At 38.7% G+C, this 20160-nt stretch overlaps 3 protein-coding genes across 5 annotated transcripts; 1 reads left to right on the plus strand and 2 right to left on the minus strand.

The window, feature by feature from the left end:
• Positions 1-1884: 1884 nt before the first annotated feature.
• On the minus strand, positions 1885-5657 carry rraga (Ras-related GTP binding A). Its single transcript, XM_055043988.1, has 10 exons — positions 5512-5657; positions 5134-5239; positions 4954-5053; positions 4782-4848; positions 4472-4694; positions 3386-3481; positions 3174-3296; positions 2689-2780; positions 2496-2611; positions 1885-2397 (listed from the first exon to the last, which is right to left on the minus strand). The coding sequence occupies exons 2-10, from the start codon at positions 5158-5160 to the stop codon at positions 2294-2296; spliced, it is 948 nt and encodes a 315-aa protein (XP_054899963.1). The 5' UTR covers positions 5161-5239; positions 5512-5657; the 3' UTR covers positions 1885-2293.
• A 2345-nt stretch (positions 5658-8002) lies between these two features.
• On the minus strand, positions 8003-11800 carry LOC129368839 (charged multivesicular body protein 1b). The gene is made up of 8 exons (XM_055043997.1): positions 11579-11800; positions 9935-10032; positions 9710-9856; positions 9558-9626; positions 9367-9474; positions 9243-9286; positions 8637-8709; positions 8003-8484 (listed from the first exon to the last, which is right to left on the minus strand). Exons 1-8 carry the CDS (start codon positions 11592-11594, stop codon positions 8440-8442), a joined length of 600 nt encoding a protein of 199 aa, XP_054899972.1. The 5' UTR covers positions 11595-11800; the 3' UTR covers positions 8003-8439.
• Positions 11801-12012: 212 nt separating this feature from the next.
• Positions 12013-18988, plus strand: LOC129368838 (uncharacterized). 3 transcript variants are annotated; one of them, XM_055043995.1, is made up of 2 exons: positions 12013-12046; positions 13941-18988. In XM_055043995.1, exon 2 carries the CDS (start codon positions 13950-13952, stop codon positions 16209-16211), a length of 2262 nt encoding a protein of 753 aa, XP_054899970.1. In that variant the 5' UTR covers positions 12013-12046; positions 13941-13949; the 3' UTR covers positions 16212-18988. The 3 variants fall into 3 exon arrangements, with proteins under 3 accessions (XP_054899970.1, XP_054899969.1, XP_054899968.1); XM_055043994.1 differs by lacking the exon at positions 12013-12046 and adding an exon at positions 12259-12306; XM_055043993.1 differs by lacking the exon at positions 12013-12046 and adding an exon at positions 12272-12423.
• The last annotated feature ends 1172 nt before the right edge of the window (positions 18989-20160 follow it).

Consider the following 20160-nt stretch of genomic DNA (forward strand, 5'->3'; position numbering starts at 1 on the left):
AAAACTATGATGATAATAACAATGTAGAGCAACGTGCAAATGATTTTTTGTTCATTGTTTGCTTTCCTTGCATGTCTCTCCACCACTGTTCAACACTTGTTGTTTTTATGAATAAACTTTAAATGTTCTGTTTTTGCAGTAAGGTTGTCAAGATGCTTCAAAGGGTTCGGCGTGACGTTTCAGAGGAAACTAAATAATGTTTTTATGCGGCTCCACAGCAACCTAGGAGGGGTTAGGATGAAATAAAAAATAAACAATCCGTTCTTTCTGTTTAGTAGAGCTGTAAACGTCATTCCAACAGCCTGCAGCCTGAATGTTTTTGTGAATTACCAGGTTTTCCAGCTTGGAGTATGATAGATAGATAGATTTATTATTATGACTTATTTTGATTACATTTATTTTGTTGGGGGAAGGCTGTGTTTTTTTGGTATTATAGCACAGACTGCCTTGTGCACATATTTTAATAAACAATTTGTCCCAATTTACTATAAGTTCATATCAGCTATTTCTACATTAAAATACTCAAATTTCTCCTAAATTGAGGTGGTTCGCCCAGGACGCCAAACAGGCTGGGGCAGTATCTGGTGAGAACCTCAAGTGTCCTTTCATCAATGTGTTAAAAGTTGCTGCAGCAACAACTGCAGTAATTATTAAAATTACACAATTCAATTTTTATTTCTAAAAAAAAAGAAAAAGAAAAAAAAGGTGCTTATGGTGCTACTTTAAAGTACCATTAAGGAATTTCATACCTGATTTTATTCCCATTCAGGAACTAAATTCTGTTTTCCTGGTTCTCTGCGTTTTCCTCGCTCCATAGCTAGTTTCTGAATTATAGATGCATGTGGCCGAACGACCCAACTTTTTGGCTGTGAGAGCACATCAGTTCATCTTTAAATTCCTCTTTAAAGATGAACATGCTTGGTGTGTGGCAGCATTCACACCAAGCATTCGTTTGGTGTGAATGCTGCAATACTTCCAGAAACCACTAGGTGGCGATTGAATTTAAAATGCTTTGACACCTTGGGGCAATCCACAGAAAAAAAAGCTATTAAAGTCATGTAAAGCTTCATCTGCACACCAATATTTCTTGAGTATTGTTATAAGGAGGTGAAGTAGCAGCAGCGGAACCAGTACCAGTTTAACTGCAAATGCACACAGGCAAACCAAACTGATGCACCATAAGTAAAAGGGAAAAAGCAAACCATACTCCTTTCAGATTAATTTAAGCCTCCGGGAAGATTTTTTTTAAAAATAGACATAGATCCCCTTATTAGATTGTAGCAACTCTTACTGAGTTTATCATGAAAGTCTCATTCATCATCCAGACTGTTCTAGTTAACTGTGATTTTGGCATTATTTAATGCGCACACACATGCTAAAGTGTGTCCTGAAAACACTTAGCGATCCCCTTGCAGTCGCCTCCAGCATGGGTATCAGTTTCCTTTTGAGAGAGCAGAACAGCTGCTCAGCTAAACCTGCATCCTCAAGCAATGTCTAACCACAGGCCAATTAAAACATACATATAAAGCTAGGGCAGTGTGGATAGCTGTTTGGCCAAATTTTACTTTATAATTTTTTTTTATGCAACCAAGAAATTATTTCAAAACAAAGAAAGAAGCTTATCTTGCGTTTTCCAGGTAATCCGCAGCAAAACTTTTGAGTAAATGTATGTTATCAGCATTCGGTGCTTTTAAATAGCTGCTTTATCTGCCCCAACACTTCTGTGACCCACTTGGCAGGTGCAGCGTATCACATGTACCAGACAACTGGTCCGGGGTGCTTAGTGGACTCTGAATGGATACCATACTAAACACACATACTGCAGTTTAAAAAAAAAAAAAAAAAAAAAAAAATCTGAATACATACAAAAAACACAACACAAAATTAGGTTTCTAAATATAACTATATTTTTTGTGACCATTTAAAAACCGCAGTTGAAAAATCAAATAGTGTCACTGGGACACACTGCACTGACTATATAAATCCAATGGATACAACAAAGTGAGAAAAGAAAGGCCTTCATGGTAAACACATGTTTTTAGTTCATGTGTCAACTAAGCATAAATATTTCATCAGTGTACCACTGTTCAAGATACTTCTGATCCCTGTAGAAATTAGACAAAAAAACAGAACAAAACTAAGATTCTGCCAGAATGACTGCTGATTGAATGTAAAGATAGAGCAGAAATGATGTCGGGCTGTTTACATCTATAATAGCTTTCGAGGCTGCATCATGCTATCTGCGCTCTGTGCATTGATTGGTTGAGAGGATCCGCTGGGAATTAAGTGTGGGCTAACGCATCCGCATGTGCAGGCTGTGCTTGGGCCCGTCCACACGCTCCAACTTCTCAAAGTGTTTCCTCGCGTTTCGGATGTTGATGAGCGTCGCTGCAGACGCTGAAAAACAAACAAAAGAAGAAGAAAAATTTTAAAAAAGGTAGGGATTATAAGTGGTATGAATATTGCACTGTAACCACCAACATTCCTGTACTTACGAATAGATGGGTCTGACATGATCACCATGACGTAAGTGTTGGAGGTGAAGACGTCGATAAAGGCCGCAAAGTTGGAGTTTCTAACTTCCATGCTTTGGAAAGAAGCTGCCAGTTTACTGAAATAAGACAGATGAAACAATTAAACACGAGAAAAATCGACAGACAACGTTCAGCACGCACGACGTGAACTCACCTACAGCTGAGCTTGAACTGTTTGATGATGTTACTGATCTTCTCAAACCTGTGAGCGTCACGCTGCTCTTTGCACTGATAGTGGGAGATTACCTACATGGACAAACCGCACACGTACATCGACATGCTTTAAATTCCCTGATCCAAATCTAGGCTACTGAAAATATACACAATTGTACCAAGCATTTTTAGTCGTGTTTCCAGTGCAAATTTTACAGTAAACTTGAATTAAGACAATTTAAAAGTAACTTATCAGCAATATCCAGGAGCTTGTTTTAAGTAAATAATTCCTTAACATTGGTGAAAAAGTACTTCTTCCATAGGCAGATTATGTTACTTATAATATGGGAAAATTGTCTTGTAATAAGTAAATTTATCTTGACTTATTTCAAGTGTAATAAGATATTTGTACTACAAATAAGACTAATAAGGCTTGGTAAGATTTTGTGTTTTTGCAGTGAGACAGAAGTGAAAGGTCGCTCTCACCAGGAATGTGGCTCTCTCAAACAGAAGAACTTCATCTGCTTCTATGATCTGTGCAAAATTTCTCAGGTTCGTCTCCAGCTGCTGGACGTTTGGGATGAGTTGATAAACTATGCTGGACCAGGCCTGCCGAGACATTTTAACAAGCTTCTTACAAAGGCGATTTCATCAGTTAATATAATGGGGGGAAAAAGCATTCAATCAAGTCAACTCACCTTGTACAATGTTTCATCCCAGATTGATGTCCTGAAGCACGTGCAAGCCAAAGGTCTAGACAGCCGCTTCAGGTCTTCTTCACGCTCCTTAAAGATCTGTAAAAGCAAAAAGGAAGTTGCATCACAAACACCAAGGAACCGAGCAGAAACATAAAAGACTGCAAATGACACCATCCCCGTGGTGACACATGGGGGTGGTGGCATCATGCTGTGGGAATACTTCTCTTTAACACTTCGAAAACCTCAGTGACTCAATCTTAAGTTTCAGAAACCACATTAATAATTAAAATAATAATATTTTGCCATTGCCAGAATGCTGTTCATCTGTTTCTTTTTGTGTATCTGCTCTGCCTTCTCAAACCCTCAGATGGATGAACGGTTCTAGAGGTTTCTTCCTGGTAAAGGGGAGTTTATTATCTTTACTTAGAAACTTTTAACTATTTAGAATAATTAACTGAGCTTAATGCACTGTTTGATAATGAGGCTCAATGAGAACATGTTACTAAACTGAAATAATTTTTTGTAACATGCCTTCAGAAGACTGAATTGGTTTTAAGGTTCTCTTAATATACATAACATTTATCAGTTTTCATGAAGACTGATAAATAAAACGTAAAATATTGTCACATCTATTCAGCAGCTTAATGTTATTGTCGCTTATAGATTATGATAATATTTCAATTGCACATTGTGTTTTATTATTTTATTGCTGTTAAGATTGTTAATATTCATGGAAAGTACTAATATGTTCTGAGATTTTTTAAAAATTATTATTCCAGATTTTAATCATTATTTATGTTTATTATGTACAGTCTTAAATGTATGTTTTCTTTTTTTAACAAATGATATTTCACTGCACTAATTAAATTTTAGTTCTCAGTTTCTCATTCTCTAGATTTGATCAACTTATCTCACTTTTAATTTGTCATTCTTTATTACCACAAACCACCTGTTTTATTTGTCTGTTTATGTCACTTCAATATTTCTGCTCTTCCAAGTAAATGGTTTTTAACCTCAGTAAAGCATGTTTTTACACTTGACTGACAGAAAGTACTGTCGACGCAGCAAAGGCTGGTTGATGCTCACCAAATCTCTCTGGTCTTCCTGGACCAGGTCCATTTTGTGCACCAGACAGAACACTTTGGCGTCAGGCGAGTTCTGCAGGATGGCCTCCAGACAGGACTGGTAGTAGTGCATGTCTTTCTCCAGCTCCCGGCTCTCAACGTCAAACACATAAATAAGGACCTCGACGTTTCTGAAAATGTTGTCCCTCTGACTCGTGAAATAGTTCTCCATGAATGTGTCTTGCCTAGTGAATAAAAAGATTTTAAAAAATCGTTGTTGAAATCACAGTGGAGGAAAAATAAAGTCTAATGTTGCGCAGAATAATGACTACCCTCCGCAGTCCCACAAGTTTAGAACCAGATTGCCCAGGAACCGAACATGGGAGTGCTCCACATCAACTAGAGTTAACAACAACAACAAAATGCAGGTTGTTTTTCAGTAAAAACAATTAAAACACCAATCAGGCATGATTTATCTTTAAACAAGTTCAGTTTGGTACTTACTTGTAGCTCCGAGGCGACGTGTGTCCCGAGCTATGTAGTTGGCAAAGATGATTGACCTCATGCTGGTCTTTCCAGACCCACTCTTCCCCATCAGTAACACCTAACAGCAAAAGGTAGACCACGACATTTCAGCGAGGCTAGAACCGAGCACAAGTCCCGAAACCGCACGGCCAGCTTCACCTTTTTCTTCATCGCTGAGCTTGACATCCCCCTGAGGAGACACGGCTGTGAAGGTTTTCCTGAGCTGCAGGTCAGATGACTTCGGTCTGGTTCTGCAGCACTTCTCCTGCGGACCAGTTTCACCCAGCTGTTACTCCAGCCCCAGTCGAAAGTTACCCCGTCAAACCCGCCAATTATCACAAACACCCGTGTACATATACAGCTCAAATCCCGTCCCACACAGAAATGAGTACAATTCGCCTAACACGTTGATTTAACCGATGTGTCCTGCCACGAAGAATCACTTTAGCTAATGCTAACGGCGCTAACGACGTTAGCCTGCCCAACTGAGCAGCGAAGCTGTCCTAGTTAAAGTTTTGTGTCGTATTTTATACTTACTCCTAAATGACTTAGCAGCTACTGGTGTCCGGGTAAACTCGGAGAACGGTTTATATTGGTTTTAGAGGACGCAGCTCGACTCATTACTGAGTGAGAGCGAGGTGAAGTAAAAAAGAAAAATCAGCTGCTTCCTGTTTACGCGAAAGTCACATGACGATGGATTTGCTAAATGCCCCGAGTTTTGTCTTCCAGGCGGTTTTTAATTCTCTTACCGTGCGATGGGACTGATTTTATAGACACGTTGAGGTAAATAGCGCTCACGCAGAACGTCAGAGCTGTGGTAGGTAGATTGAACTGAAACGCTGGAGAATTGCTTTTGATTAGCAGTCAATGCCTCGCAAGACAAAAGCGAAGGGGAAAAATACTGCTTTCTACAAACGTCACAAATTTTAAACGAAGAATGTCCTTTGTTAAAATAGTCTCAATTTAAGTATAATAATAATAATATTAATAATAATAATAATAATAATAATAATAATAATAATAATAATAATATAATAATAATAATAATAATAATTAAATCAAAAGTTCTGCTCAGGTGCTACTAAAGGGAAGTGAACAGATTAAATAGTCAAACCTTTGGGTACTGCTGGGGTCTTTAATTTGGCTCTTAATAAGCTGCTAAATAATGAACTGATAAATGCTTTAAAAAATACATCTAACTGGATTTATTTGTTTTGTCAGTTTTTCTGTGTTTTACAAATTTTATTGCTATGAAACTAAAATTGTGGTGCAATCAACTTTAATCTCTAATCACAAAATGTGCTTTTCTTAATATGGAGAAAATTCATTTATTGCCCTTTGTTAAGTTTCAAATTTGACCCTTTACTCTAATGTCTACTGTATTATTATTATTATTATTATTATTATTATTATTATTATTATTATTATTATTATTATTATTATTATTATTATTATTAAAGGACAATCTTAGAACAAATTATGTTGTGCTTTTTCAAATGGTGGTTTGTAGCTGCGGATAAGATTAATTTTGCAAGACACAATGGATGTTAGAGAGATAGACCTTTGGGGTTAAATTTCCTTAATATGGTTTTTTGAGTGGGATTCTTCGATGGCTTCAACATCCACATTTCTTTTTTACACTGAACGCGATAAGTTACTAAACATCTGGCACAAAGTGTGAATAAAAAAACTTCAGTAAAACACAAGGAGACAAGCAGTATTCAGATAAGTAAAGTAGCAAAGCTCAAGCCTTTGGACTTTTCACTGAGTGTGAAAACTCTCTGTATGATAATGAGAAATGGGACACTGCCTCATCCATATACCAGTACATTGTTTGACCAGTCAGGAGAAAAAGACCACAGCGATGACTATCCCATAAACTAAATTAGTATAATATAATCTTTAAAGTTTGTTTTTGTCTTGTGCTAAAGCTGTGCTCTTCAGAAATGACCCAAGGAAAGTTAACAAAAACATCCAACACCAGCTATTTAGTGGAGTTGGAATATGCTGAAGAAGTGGTTTATAAACTGGCAATAACAGTGGGTGTGTTGGGTCTTAAAAATAATATCCAGACCTGTTTTTTTGTGTGTTTCATAAACAAACTGACTATAAAAACACAGCTGGACAATGTAGTAGGGATTTCAAAAGCAGGATTTTGCCAAACGCAAGGCTTTTAAATTGAAAAAATACTTTGCTGATCCCAAAGGGAAATTAAATGTTGTTGTAACTCATATTAATTCAGATTCTTCTCTTTATTGTAGACGGAGGCAACAGTTGACTAAAGACACACTGCTTTTCTCTTGAGGAAGATGGTAAGGGTTGTCTATGACTTTCTTGATTTTACAAGAAAGTCATAGACAACCCTGCGTCATCATCTTCAGAGGTCTAGATAAAAAAATAGCAGTCTAAAGAAAAAATAAAGAGCTATTCTGTCAGTGAGCATTTGGGTCTGTGACATCACAAGAGGTGCCAGAATGGAGCTAATCAGTCGCCATCAGTGAATATAACAAAAGAAAAACTCTGAAGTATTTGAGAGAGAAAAAAAAAAGGTTCAGTCTTACATACTTGTGCCAGAGATTGACTCGGGGAAGAAAAATGACAGTGATTGTTTTCAGAGCTTATAGTACAAATATATTTATGTTGACTGGTTTCTGGGCACATTTACAAATAACTCAGACGTTCATTGCAAATAACTATTTGCAATGAATGAATTAAATATTTTTCCATATGATGACAAACTACATCTAACGCAAGTTTATTTTTTTGCCCAAAAAAATATGCCAAAAACATTTTGTCTTTCACAATGCATATAAAAAAATGCAGACAATTTGTATGGGTATTATAAAACTTTATTGTTCATTCTCTTATTTTTAACCCTTCCCAAACAATGACAGTAAACGCAGAAGGAGAAAAGGGGCACAGACAACATAACCTCCTTGGACCTTCTGAAAATATTGATCATTAAGAAAATAGAATAAATCAACACAAAAAGTCAGTTCACCAATGAGAAGAAAGCTTTCAATGGTCCTTGAAATGTAATATGCATATATTCTGCCCCAAGTATGCACACCTGCATGAAAAAAAGTACTATTATACAAAACCTTGAGAGCTTATCTGAAAATGAATGATAAATAAAAAGGTAATTTCTTTTGATTTTATTACTGTCAATATTGTAAGTGTGAATAAATATCTTTTTTTACCACAAAGATCAAAGCTTCCATTCCATTAAAAATGTTCCAATTATAATTTTTAATTTTGTTTTTATTAATATGAAGCTGGAAATCAAAAATCCAACAAGCGCCGGAAGTTTAAGGGAACAATTACTCTTTACAGTTGATTCTCACCAGACAGAATATGCAAAGAGGAGGGAAAAGCAGACATGATGTCTAGAAGAGGGCGTTATAGTCAGGTAGTGTCTCTCAGGTGTGTAGAACTGTTCTGGTGCTGCTCCACTGCTTCTGCTCTTTACATTTGATCTCTGAGCTTGGCAAGCCTTTGAGACAGTTCGTCCTACGAACAAGCAGCAGGTTGAAAAGAGTAAAGATGAGAGCATATTTTACATTTAGCTTAACATTTATGAGTGGCAATCATATTACAATTTAGTTTTCTTATAAAATAAGCAGTTCATTGTTTAGATTTAACAAGCAAACATGACAGAATACCTGTTCTGCAGAGGCTACGCTCGTACCCACAGATCCTGTCTGTCCTTGAGGGAGTTCCATGTTCAAGTCCAATCTGAACAGAAAGCAAAAGCTTACCATTATATACAGGCCTGTCATAATAATCAATAAATGAACTAAAACAAACTCAATTATTTTCATTGGCATTTCTCTTTTTTTCGCTCTTCCTACCAAAAACCGAATGATAAAAGTCTTCAGTTTGGTGCTTTTTTTTTGAAGGACAATTTTGTTTACAAAGACATAAAAGTGTATTTTATTTGTTGTGTTGTTTTGTTTATTTTGGATATTTAAAATGTCTTCCAGTTCCAGTGTTAATTAGAATTTGAAGTTTATCGACCTTTTAGAATGTGCTCTTGCATTATTATTATGCCATTACCATTATATTACTCAAAAGTAGTTTCAAAACAACAATGTTATTGTTTATCGCAATTATTTCTGGAACAATTTATTGCGATATATTTGTTGTTTCGACAGGCCTAATTATATTCATAAACATCCACAAATAACATCAAAACATAATATATCACTGATAAAATTAATGAATACAATGTGATTTAATTTATCTGACAAAAAATATTGAGTGGTTACCCTGCTTCGTCTGCCATTTCATGCAGCAATGACTCCACTTGATTCTGTAACACACGTTACATATTACATTCATGCAAGCAGTTCTTAAACGGACCGTGAGAAAAAGCTGAGCCGAGAAAGTCACCTGTGGTGTTGTGAGAGTCGTCGTGCTGCTCATGGTGTCCTCCATCTGAGCAGTCTGAACGTCCAGAGTTTCAAACTGATGCTCAAATTTGTCCATGAGAGCTGAAATCTACAACAAAAAAAGCACCGCCAAAGATTAAAATTTGTTACTTTCATTGAATGCATGAATTTATGCCATTTAGTTAGAGATACCTTTTCGAGATTCATACTCTTCAGAGTGGCATCCATGCCTTTCACCACTCCAGCCATAGATTTTGTGACCTGTAAGATGAAACCAAAGAAAAAGCTGCCATTATTTTGTCACATGGATGTGGAGACGTTGACTGAAGCAGCGTGCGGCGCACCTGGTTCATTGTAACCGCCGTCTGGACTCTCGCCGCCACAGCGTCGACTCGGGCGCTCATCCTCAGGAAATTCACAGACTGATTCTTCTGTCTGATGGCGTTCTCTGCATGGATCCTCGCCACTTCCATGTTCCCCTTCTGGATGGCCTGAAGACAACAAAAACTTTGATGAAGCTCTCAATAGCCGATGTTGACAGCTGGCCTGATGAGTGAAACACAACTTACCTTCTTGACTTTTGCCTTCTCTAATTTCTCCTCTTTGTCACATTTCTTTGAATTTCTTTGGAGCTCTTTGGCAGCAAACTTTAGATTGAAGAGATTTTCTGAGAAACAAAGTTAAAGAACAGCAACACAAAGCAGGAGGGCCAGCAGAAAGAAATCTCTCTTTTATTGATTGCTCTGACCACTGATTAGGCCACCTGAATCTAAAATCTCAAATTTTGTCCCATCACTGAAAGCAACAAAATAGGCTAAAAGAGGTCGGACTGATTATTTACATTATGTTGAGAAAGCTAGCGTGACAAAGCTAGTTTCAATCTGCAAACTGTGAATTCAGCAATATCCTCAGCCTTAAGTAAGAATCTTATTTTTAAGAATCTTATCTGAAGACGTCCTTCCTGTTCTGGCAACTTAAACAAATAAAATGACTGAATGAAAATACAGTTTTCTCTTAAGAAGCTTCTTATAAGTTTAGTTCTTTATGTGAATTAACCTTCTAACAGTTCACCGATATTGAAAAAAATCTAACTTTGAGGTTCCTTTCTTCTTTGTCAACTTCCTCTCTAAGTTTATTTGTTGTGATCTGACAAAATTATAAGTTTGAGATGTAAAGCAAAGTTTTAAGGTCTGGTAAAGAACAGATTAATTTGTATACATTTTCTGTCATAAAGTGACGTTTCTAATGTTTCTAATTGTATTTATAGATTAGATATAACTTTGGACAGTTTTTGTTTAAATAAGTGTTTTCCGTCTTAATTTTAATTCTAATGTATCCATTTTATTCCTAGGGCAGGTCAGGTTTCAATTAATCAAGAAAGTCAAGTTAAACATCTCTGATCAGTGCATATTTATATTGTTTCGCAGCGTCCACTATGACATCATCCAGCTCTCCATAATATACAGCATTACGTTATCTGTCCACAAGAGAGCACAATTAGGTGATTTCCCAACTGAACAAAAACTGCTTTATCGTCTTTTCTTTTAAATAAAATGAATGAGAACAAATATGTTTGAATTTAGTGAAAATAAACCAACAAACCCCGACTTACCCCATTAAATTCTTATATGCCAGTTTAGGAAGAATCTGAGTAACTGATTAGTAACTGGGTTATCAGTAAGTCGTTTATACCCAAAAGTAATAAGCCAAGTTATTACTTTGACCTAAAATTCACACATTTTCAAAAACTATTGGCTTATAGCTTCGTTTTGGTAAACACAAACACAAGCTCGTGTTTACTATCTATTTACAGGCTTTTATGTGGTTCTCAAAAATATAGCGTTTACTATATAAAACAAATAAAAGGATATTACAGGTATCAACCAGAACTGTTGTAGGGAAAACTATAGAAACCACACGATTCAGCTTTGGTGTCAAGTTTTATGTTTTCCGATGTTAGCATAGAGGCCTTAAACGCAGCTCTGCCAAAGGTTACAGACGCCTGGAGAAATCCAGTAACGTTCAACTTATTAAATAGGCTACTTTATTAAACTCTCACTAATGCCCGATACGCGTTGTGACGTCTCAAATGTCAGTGACAAATAAATCTCGTAATTTAAAGAAGCTACCGTGTTGCTATAAACGCTTTAGCCGCTGCCTTCTCTGTCGTTACGTCGCACTTCTCTTCCGTTTTCACCGCTTTTAAAGGATACTTTCCATACTCGGCATCTTTAATGCTTCTTCGGAGACCCAGCAATGAAATTATCGAGAAAAAATCCACAAATAAACGGGTCGAAAATAAAGAAAAAAGCTGTTGAACGTTGCACTCCTCTGTTTAGGCAGTGTCGCCCTCTTCCGCACTTCCTGGTGTCTTACCAAAATATCAACTACGTCACTGTCACGTGGTGTAGGTATTCCACTCGAACGTCACGAGCGAGATGCCCCCGCCTCTTTCGGCCGAATGTGAATGAAAATGTATTTTTTAAAAAATCAATAAAAGAGAGACAAACACGCTAGAAGAACGCGTTAACAGCAAAGCGCTGACTGAGAACATGACGGGACCGCGGGCGGCGCGGTGGAAGCGGTCGTGCCGCTGCGGTGGGCGGCGGAAGCGCCTGTCTGATGATTAGATTTACTGTGTGGATCACGGAGGAGAGGGAGGATGACTCACTCCGTCTGATGTGAGGTTCACCCCGCAACAGCTTCGGCAGTGCGGTGGCACGCCGGCGGCTCGGGCTGACATGTCCGCTGTAATCAGGGAAAACTTTATCAAAGTCTCCAGCTGCCCCCTTTTCCGAGGCCGAACGGGGAACGGGCTTCGTTTGAAACTTGAGTGTTTCGTCACTTGGTAGTTCGAGTTTCGTGATTCACCGTTTTTCTTGATGGAAACAGTCTGCGCTGAAATTGTCCGTGTTAACTTCAGCTTCAACCTTTCCACAGGGTCGGATAAACCTGTTGGATACCTTATTATATATATTTTTTCTGATATATTCTTTTGTCTTGGCTTTACTTTTTTTTCTTTTTTCTTTTTTTTTACTGTAATTTGACAACCAATCAGGTGAGTTCTTAAATTTGTTACTGTCATAGTGCAAACGCAGTTTTTTTTTCTTTGAGTGTCTTAATAGTTCTTGTTAAAAAAAAATAAATCGCTTGATAATTTGCTAGATGTTGCATATATATTTGTATCTCTATTAGGCTATAGCCTATATAGATTTTTTGTTGACATGTTTGAATTAGAAAATTTCATTTAGAGAATTAAAAAACAGCAAGATTTAGGAAAAAAAACAAACAAAAAAAACAAAAACAAAAGTGGGGTCTGCAAAATTCTCAAATCAGAACCAATCAGTACATTGTTGTGCTAAATTATATCAAATGCAACAATCTATATGTCAAGTTCACAGGCAGAGGATTTTATGGCCCTGATGCCACGTCAAGTGATGCATTTCGGGTTGTTTTTGCGCACATGGAAAGAATCCAGCAGAGCCAATGAGTGATGCTTTGTTCAGTGGCTGTATGAGTCATATAGTCTTATCTATAAAGAAGCCAAGTGGCAGAGGAGCAGTCCTGCTGCAGGACCGAGTTGATATAACCCCTGAGATTCACTAGAGGCTGCTATGGGCCACCAGTGCCCCGGGTGGCTGCCTCCCACTGACTGTATTTGCACGGGTGGAAAACCAAATACTGACACTGAACTCACACAGTCTCTCTGTGCAGAAAGAGCTGTTCATGTGTCCGATTCGCAAACCACATGTAGGCTACGTGAAAGAATTAGACAAAATTAGCAATGGGGTAGTCGAACCATTTCCTGCAAATAAATGTAATTGAATGAATAAAAAGAAAAACAACCTATTAATAGTAACCAATGACTTTCTGTTGCCCCATACAAATATGAGACGACACAGATGACTGGATGAGGATTTATGATTTCCTTGCCAGCATGCACACTCAGCAGGAGGGTAAAACAATACCTTAAAAATCTCCAAAGCTTACTGCTCGAGAGTTACAGCTCAGAGTGGCATTTTGGTTTCACCAAGTCTCCATAAAAATCATCACACACCATCTACATGCCAAGTCGTTGCTTGGAAGTGATGCCAGAGAAGTGTGTTTTCTACCATTGTAAACATTTGTGATGGGGAAAAATCAAAACGTAGGCTCTGAAGTGGCCGATCACAGTTATTGCAAACCTTCTGTAATAAATTAAATCACTATTTGAAAAATCAATTCTGTATTTTCTCAGTTTGAAATTACAATTTGTGATTAGTGTTTTTGGTGACAAAAAAAAGCAACACCTAAGGAAATATTTGAAGGTAAAGCTAATTGTTGAGACTGCAGTGTATATTTAAAATGCTAGAAAGTATAACAAAATAGAAATTAGATTAGGATGCGAACAAGGAATTGCATCCTAATGATACAGGCATGGAGCAAAAATTTTAATCTCCCTGTATAAACTGAAATTCGACGCCACAAAAAGCAAAGGTAGTCGTTTTCTAACCCAGTTTTGTTTTATGAAAATATCAAACCATTTTTATCAGATGGTCAATGCGTGATACAAATGACAGGCATCTCTTTTCACAGGTAAGGACAATGGAGCATAAAACTGAAAAGAGGTTCCACAACCTGACCCATGAGCAAGTCGAGGCTCTCGACAAAGTGCTGACTGAGGTGATCCCGATCCACGGGCGAGGAAATTTCCCCACACTGCAGGTGAGAGCCAAAGACATAATTCGTGTGGTGAAAGATCAACTGATGGAGAGGGACATCCAGGTTAAAGATATACGCCTCAACGGAGCCACCGCCAGCCACGTCCTAGTGAGAGATAACGGCCTGGGCTACAGAGACTTGGACATCATATTCGGAGTCGAGCTGCCCAGGCAGGAGGACTTCCAGGTGATCAAGGAGGTGGTGCTGGGCAGTCTGCGGGACCTCCTCCCATGTGGAGTGAACAGACGGAAGATCACCTGCCTCACTATGAAGGAAGCATATGTGCAAAAGATGGTGAAAGTGTTCAACGAGCATGACAGATGGAGCCTGATCTTGCTCTCCAACAACAGATCCAAAACGGTGGGGCTCAGATTCGTTAGCTCGCTCCGGAGGCAGTTTGAATTCAGCGTGGACTCCTTTCAAATAATACTGGATCGCATGCTGGAGTCTTACTGGGAGAGTGACAGGAGAGAAGAAGGAAAACTGCCTTTGAATGCCAGGAATTCGTCAAAGAGGCACAGCAACAAAGACAATAACAAGATACAAGGACAATCAAGCAGTCATCAAGATGTCAAAGAGGATGCTGAAAAAGATGGAGCGATGGCAGCTAACTCAGCCCCTTCAAGCCCTGATGAAGCCGTTTCTCCATTTGAGCTGAAAGATGAAGATACGGATCATGCAGATGGAAAGTATGAGGCGAAAGGACCTGAGGGAAACAGCCTGCAGCAAGTGGAGGATGATGTGGGTGGCTGTGAGGGCGTCCATTCAGAGGAAGACATGTCAGAGGTGTTTGAGCTTTGTGAAGAAAGCACAGAACAAAAAGAACTGTTTGATGGTGATTACCCCTTGGAAGCATCATCGAAAGCTTTCTTCCCCGATGCAAGAGATCCATTAATGACACATCCATGTTTAAAACCACAGACGACTGAAGAAGTGTCCATAATAAACACTGAACCATCAACGTCTGAAGAAATTGCTCATTTTGAGACAAGTACAAAGTTAGAGGTAAACATCGTGAACTGCAAGATGGAAAACACCCCAACTCTACAAGATTCCCTCTGTGAATACTCCTTTCCTCCCCCAGCTAAAAAAACTTGCAGCACATCACAGGACATTGTGCCAGACTACTGCCCTTCTCCAAAACTGCAAAGAAAAATGTCACGGAAGCTGATCAGCCAGCCTGAAAAGTGGTCCTTACTCACCGATGTGTCAGACCTTACAACTCAGCTCTTTCCGCCAATAGAGGTAGTGAAACCTCTTCAGCCAAAACCCTCTGTATCTGAGAGCGCAGACCTTCATGACTCAAACATTTTATGTCCTGATTCAGAACATTTTGAGGGTAAGGACATGCTTACTGTTCCTTCAGACAGTCCAGAACTTACACCTCAGGAAGGTGCAGGCTCGTCTGATTCTCCAGAGCAAACAGTGAAGCCTAAACACCTCAAGAAGCCTCCTGATTTAAAGACTCAAAGAACCCCGGTTTTATCGCCTCAAGTTGATGATCAAGGTCCTAAACTTCCTGACGCTGTTCCAAATAGTACCCCATTTGTTAGCGTAGAAAGTGAGCCTGTTATCACTGTTGAGGCAGAGTGCATGTACGGAGACTTTGAGCAAGCGATGGATCACCTTCGCCAACGCCTCATTGCCACCCACAACCCAGAGGAGATCCGTGGAGGGGGACTGCTGAAGTACAGCGATCTGCTGGTGAGGAACTTCCGGCCAGCCAGCGAGACTGAAATCAAGTCCTTGGAGCGTTACATGTGCTCGCGCTTCTTCATCGACTTCCCTGACGTAAGCGAGCAGCAGCGTAAGATCGAGGCCTACTTGCAGTGCCACTTCATCGGCAGCGAGGAAGCGAGCAAGTACGACTACCTGATGACCCTGCGGCGCGTGATAGACGAAAGCACGGTGTGTTTGATGGGACATGAGAGGAGACAGACCCTCAACATGATCACCGTCCTTGCTTTGAGGGTTCTGGGGGAGCAGAACGCCATCCCCAACACGGCAAACGTCACTTGCTTTTATCAGCCGGCGCCATACGTGTCAGAGCCAATTTACAACAGCTACTACATCCCTCAAGCCCAACCGCCACTTGTCTACCACCCGTACCCTTTGCATGTTCACATGCAATCTGGCCTTGTTTAGCCAAGACGGCACACTGGCATGAAGGCATGCACTTAGCATGGCACTCTGCAATCAGAGGCATTCATGGAAGTTTTAGCAACAACAGGCAATAAAAGTTGCAGTGTTGTTTAAAGTTTTAAAATCCCTCCTGCTTACAACGGATATTGGGTGGTCAGGGCCGAGGCGGACTCAGAGGTAAACGTGCACTCGTTTTAAGAAACACGAGAGCTTGTTGAGAGGATTTTATGAAATCCGAGGAGACCTGCTGTACGGCTGGTCCAGTTCAGTTTTGGAGCACTGATTACCCTCCTGCATTGAAGGCATCATAATATGTCTACATGATAAACACCTTTAACCTATTAAGTGTAATCTGTTGCTTTTTGGCTGCAAGGATCTTGAAACCTTGGTCTGGAAAAAGTTCGAGTCAATTGGTTAATCCTGTGGGATACAAACACTGTAACTGTTTTGTGAATCGTTCGTCTGAACCACATTCAGTGATCCCATACCTGTGTACACATTGTTTAGAGATAAGTTTACTGTGGGGTTAGATTAGACAGTGGTGCTTCCATAATGTGGTAAATTATGTATCAGTGGATGTGAATTGTGAACACATCATGTGATAAAGATACAATAGCTGAAGGCAGTAAGATAATAAATAAACCAGATTTAAAAGATTTGAATAAATCGCCTCTGGTAAAGTGATGCAGCACTGAAAACCAACATGTGTTTATGAATCATTTAGATATCAATTATGTAAGTGAACTTCTTTAAATGTGAAACCCTGCTCACAAAATAAGGCGACTGTAAAAACACCTGAGTTCAGACTTCACGACATTGTGAAACAAAAGACAAAGTGTGGTGTCTGCACTGGTTTGTGTTGGGAATACTTTTTTTTTTTTTTTTTTTAGTATATAGAGTCCCACTGTGGGAGCTTGGAGGTAATTGAAGAGTCAGTCACCACTGCTGACATTCAAAGCACAAAGTTATTATTCAGGCCTTGATATCTCCAGTTGTTAAGACGGCCATGTTTTACTAAAAACGTCTAATAAAGTATCTCCTTCTGGAGTGGTACTTTTCCTGGTAAAAATCAATTGATTAAACCTGCAGAAGGCCTCTGCGCATCACCTCTGAATAAATGTCTTGGACTCTCGCTACAGTTTCTGCAGAAAAGAAAGGAAATAACAGAAGTTACAATCTATTAATTATCTAATCAAAGCGTGTATATGGCAGATTTGATATGACGACTTCTTCCATGTGCCTCTGATTATGATTGAAAAAAGCCTTTCCACTTTCATTGGGACCTTGGCTAAAGATGCATCAAAAGCTTGAAAATAATTATTTATTAGAAAAATGTAATACATTGGAAACGTTTATTTATTAAGCGTAAGACAAAAAAAATAATGTTGGCAAGGAATAATTTCTTGAACTCACAGATGCTTATCTTCAAAAATACAGAAATTATATGTCTCGATGGTCATTTCAAATCAATCAATGTAACCAGTGCTACTGCAATAAGAAAATATATACATGTTAAGGCTTTTTATTTATCTTTACAAATGCAAAGATGACTAGTGTGAAATATGTGGTGTAGGTAGAAAACTCCTGCTAATTCATCGTGTTTCAGAAATAACACCATTTAAAAACGTGCATCAGTTTCTACTCAAATATTTCACAGTTTATGAGATGAAACTATATTCAGAAATGTGTGTCGCCTGAACTTGTCGGCTGATCTTAGACTTAGCTGGGTTCGACATGATTTGATTGTGGTTGTCTTAAACTCCATCAGATTTAGGTAATTGCATCTTATTCGAGGTGAACAGGAGAGACCGCTAAGTGATGTATGAAACAGAAATACTTTCATCTTTTATGAGATTTCACTGTGAAGATTCAAACTTTGACAGAGAAAACACATGTTTATAGCTCCAGCGTTTAAAATGACGGGAAATGTGTGTAAAATTGATATATTCCTCTCAAAAGTATCAGCTGCAGTGTGGTAAAGTGTAGATAAAACACATTTTTAATGCCTTGGTTTTTTTCCATATGAAACAAGTTGATAATGTCCGATTCAGCAATTGTTCCTGAGACATTGTGATGCTTTCCAGGTTTTATGGGTCGTTTTTTTGTCACATTTTCTTTGAGCTACTGCTGCGTCTCATTCCTCTTGAGGGAAGCATCGCAGAGATTTGCTGCGCTACGAAAGTCTGAATGCATGTTTTCATTACAACGCTTGGAAGAAAATATGCCAGTTTTCTGCTGAAGTCAAATCCCTTTTTCTTTGTCATCCCAAGATGGATTTTTGCTGGGAGTGAGGCATTGCTGCGGTCATGAACATGCACTGTTTGTTTGTTTTTTCCTGCCTGCTGTCTTGTGCGAAGAAAAACAAAAACAAAAAAAGAGAAGAAAAAAAAAAGAATTAAAGTGCAGCCGTCGGTTCCTACACCATGTCTCACTGTGTGTGTGCAAAGCACTCGTGTTTAATGTTTGTGATTAACAACAAAAAAGACAAAATGAAGCAGGTAGGTACCCACACTGACACTGAAGCACAATGTAAATGCACTTAGGTATTGTTGAGTATTGACAGTGTTTGCCATGCGTGTGATCCTCCAGCTCACTATTGATAATGACAGTGCGTGTAAGTTGTCCCCCTTGTAGCTTCGATATGGTCGTATTTATCTTTGGGGTTCGTTATATGTGTCGTTGAGAGAAACTCTTCTTGCAGTAAAGGCACTCAGATATTCCTGTTATGAAATCTAGACGCTCAAATTGTTGTCATTGTGTTAATAAATGTAACACAACTGCTCCGTGTCTGTTGTCTTCTCTCAGCGGAACGAGTTTGGCCAACTGTTTTATTTCCTCAGGCTTGGAGGTTTGTTGTTTGGGTAAGCATCGTAATCTGCAACAGCCCTGCATTGGGGAAGCTCAGGTACTTTGCAGCATGTTCAGATGAACTGCAGGACATGTTACAGACAGATAAACGGGGGCGCTCCTAGAGCAGGCAAAGAAAAATGAATTAATACATCAAATATTTATTATTTATTGGGTTTTTATTGTAGAAGGTGACACTATGTGCATTTGTAGTCATTCCACTGCATGTTATATCCAACACATACAGTTCCAATCAATAGATTTGATATTTTAATGGTGAATTTGGACCTTTTTTAAATAGAGACTAAACAATGGTTAAAAAAAACTGAATTGGATGCACAAGTTTGATTTGATCAAGTCAATAATCTTTAATATATTTCTGGCTAAATGTATGGCCACTCTCAATCTGTGAAACAGTGAATTTCCATCTTCAATTTGGTGAAACAGAGCCCTCAGCATCATGCTTCCACCACCAATCATATTTGCTGAAGCGATTTTTTTGGGGGGTTTAAAATTCTCCCATGAACTGCTCCAAAATACCTGAGATGTTGCTGAAAACCTTTTCTACATGAGGCTAAATCAAAACTTATTCACCCAAGTAGTCTTGTTTGTTGTACGTATATTTATGGACGATGAAATGTTCGAATTACTGAAAGCCCTATATTATTAATGAGTGACTGTGTGCTGGTCACTATGTTAGGTCTGATAAATCACCAGTTTCTGCAACTGAATTCATAAAAAAAAATACTTTTCATGAATAATTTGCCAGATGTTCAACATCTGCTGCATTTTTAAGTAACATTAAAAACTCCTCTTGTTGAAATTAAAGGTCAGCCTTTCTGTTGACATGTTCCTCCAGACAGATCTGCACTCTGACCTTTGTTGATGTACGAATCCATGCTTATTCCAATTACCTCCCAGCTCTGCTAGGCGTGGCGGCTCAAAGTGCGTCACAGCGTAAATTTGTTTATTCCTCGGCTGACTCAGCCTCTGCTTCCAGAGCTTTAACGCTGCCACAAAGAGTACATTCAAGTTGATCCGTTTGCGTCATAGTAAAACTGACAGTGTTTTTTTTTTTTTGTTACTTTTCTTCCAGCACTCCAGT

Source organism: Poeciliopsis prolifica, unplaced genomic scaffold (assembly GCF_027474105.1).
Source record: "Poeciliopsis prolifica strain line A6 unplaced genomic scaffold, Auburn_PproV2 SCAFFOLD019, whole genome shotgun sequence".
Taxonomy (NCBI): domain Eukaryota; kingdom Metazoa; phylum Chordata; class Actinopteri; order Cyprinodontiformes; family Poeciliidae; genus Poeciliopsis; species Poeciliopsis prolifica.

Excerpts from the sequence above, each read along its gene's own strand:
- LOC129368839 (XM_055043997.1), bottom strand. Across the intron at positions 9,475-9,557 it reads AGAGTATGAATCTCGAAAAG|ATTTCAGCTCTCATGGACAA; the intron begins GTATCTCTAACT and ends TTTTTGTTGTAG. Across the intron at positions 8,485-8,636 it reads GCGTAGCCTCTGCAGAACAG|GACGAACTGTCTCAAAGGCT; the intron begins GTATTCTGTCAT and ends GCTTGTTCGTAG.
- LOC129368838 (XM_055043995.1), top strand. The coding sequence starts at position 13,950 with ATGGAGCATAAAACTGAAAAGAGGTTCCACAACCTGACCCATGAGCAA.
- rraga (XM_055043988.1), bottom strand. The coding sequence starts at position 5,160 with ATGTCAAGCTCAGCGATGAAGAAAAAG. Across the intron at positions 5,054-5,133 it reads GCTCAGCGATGAAGAAAAAG|GTGTTACTGATGGGGAAGAG; the intron begins GTGAAGCTGGCC and ends TTTTGCTGTTAG. Across the intron at positions 4,849-4,953 it reads ACGTCGCCTCGGAGCTACAA|TTGATGTGGAGCACTCCCAT; the intron begins GTAAGTACCAAA and ends TGTTAACTCTAG.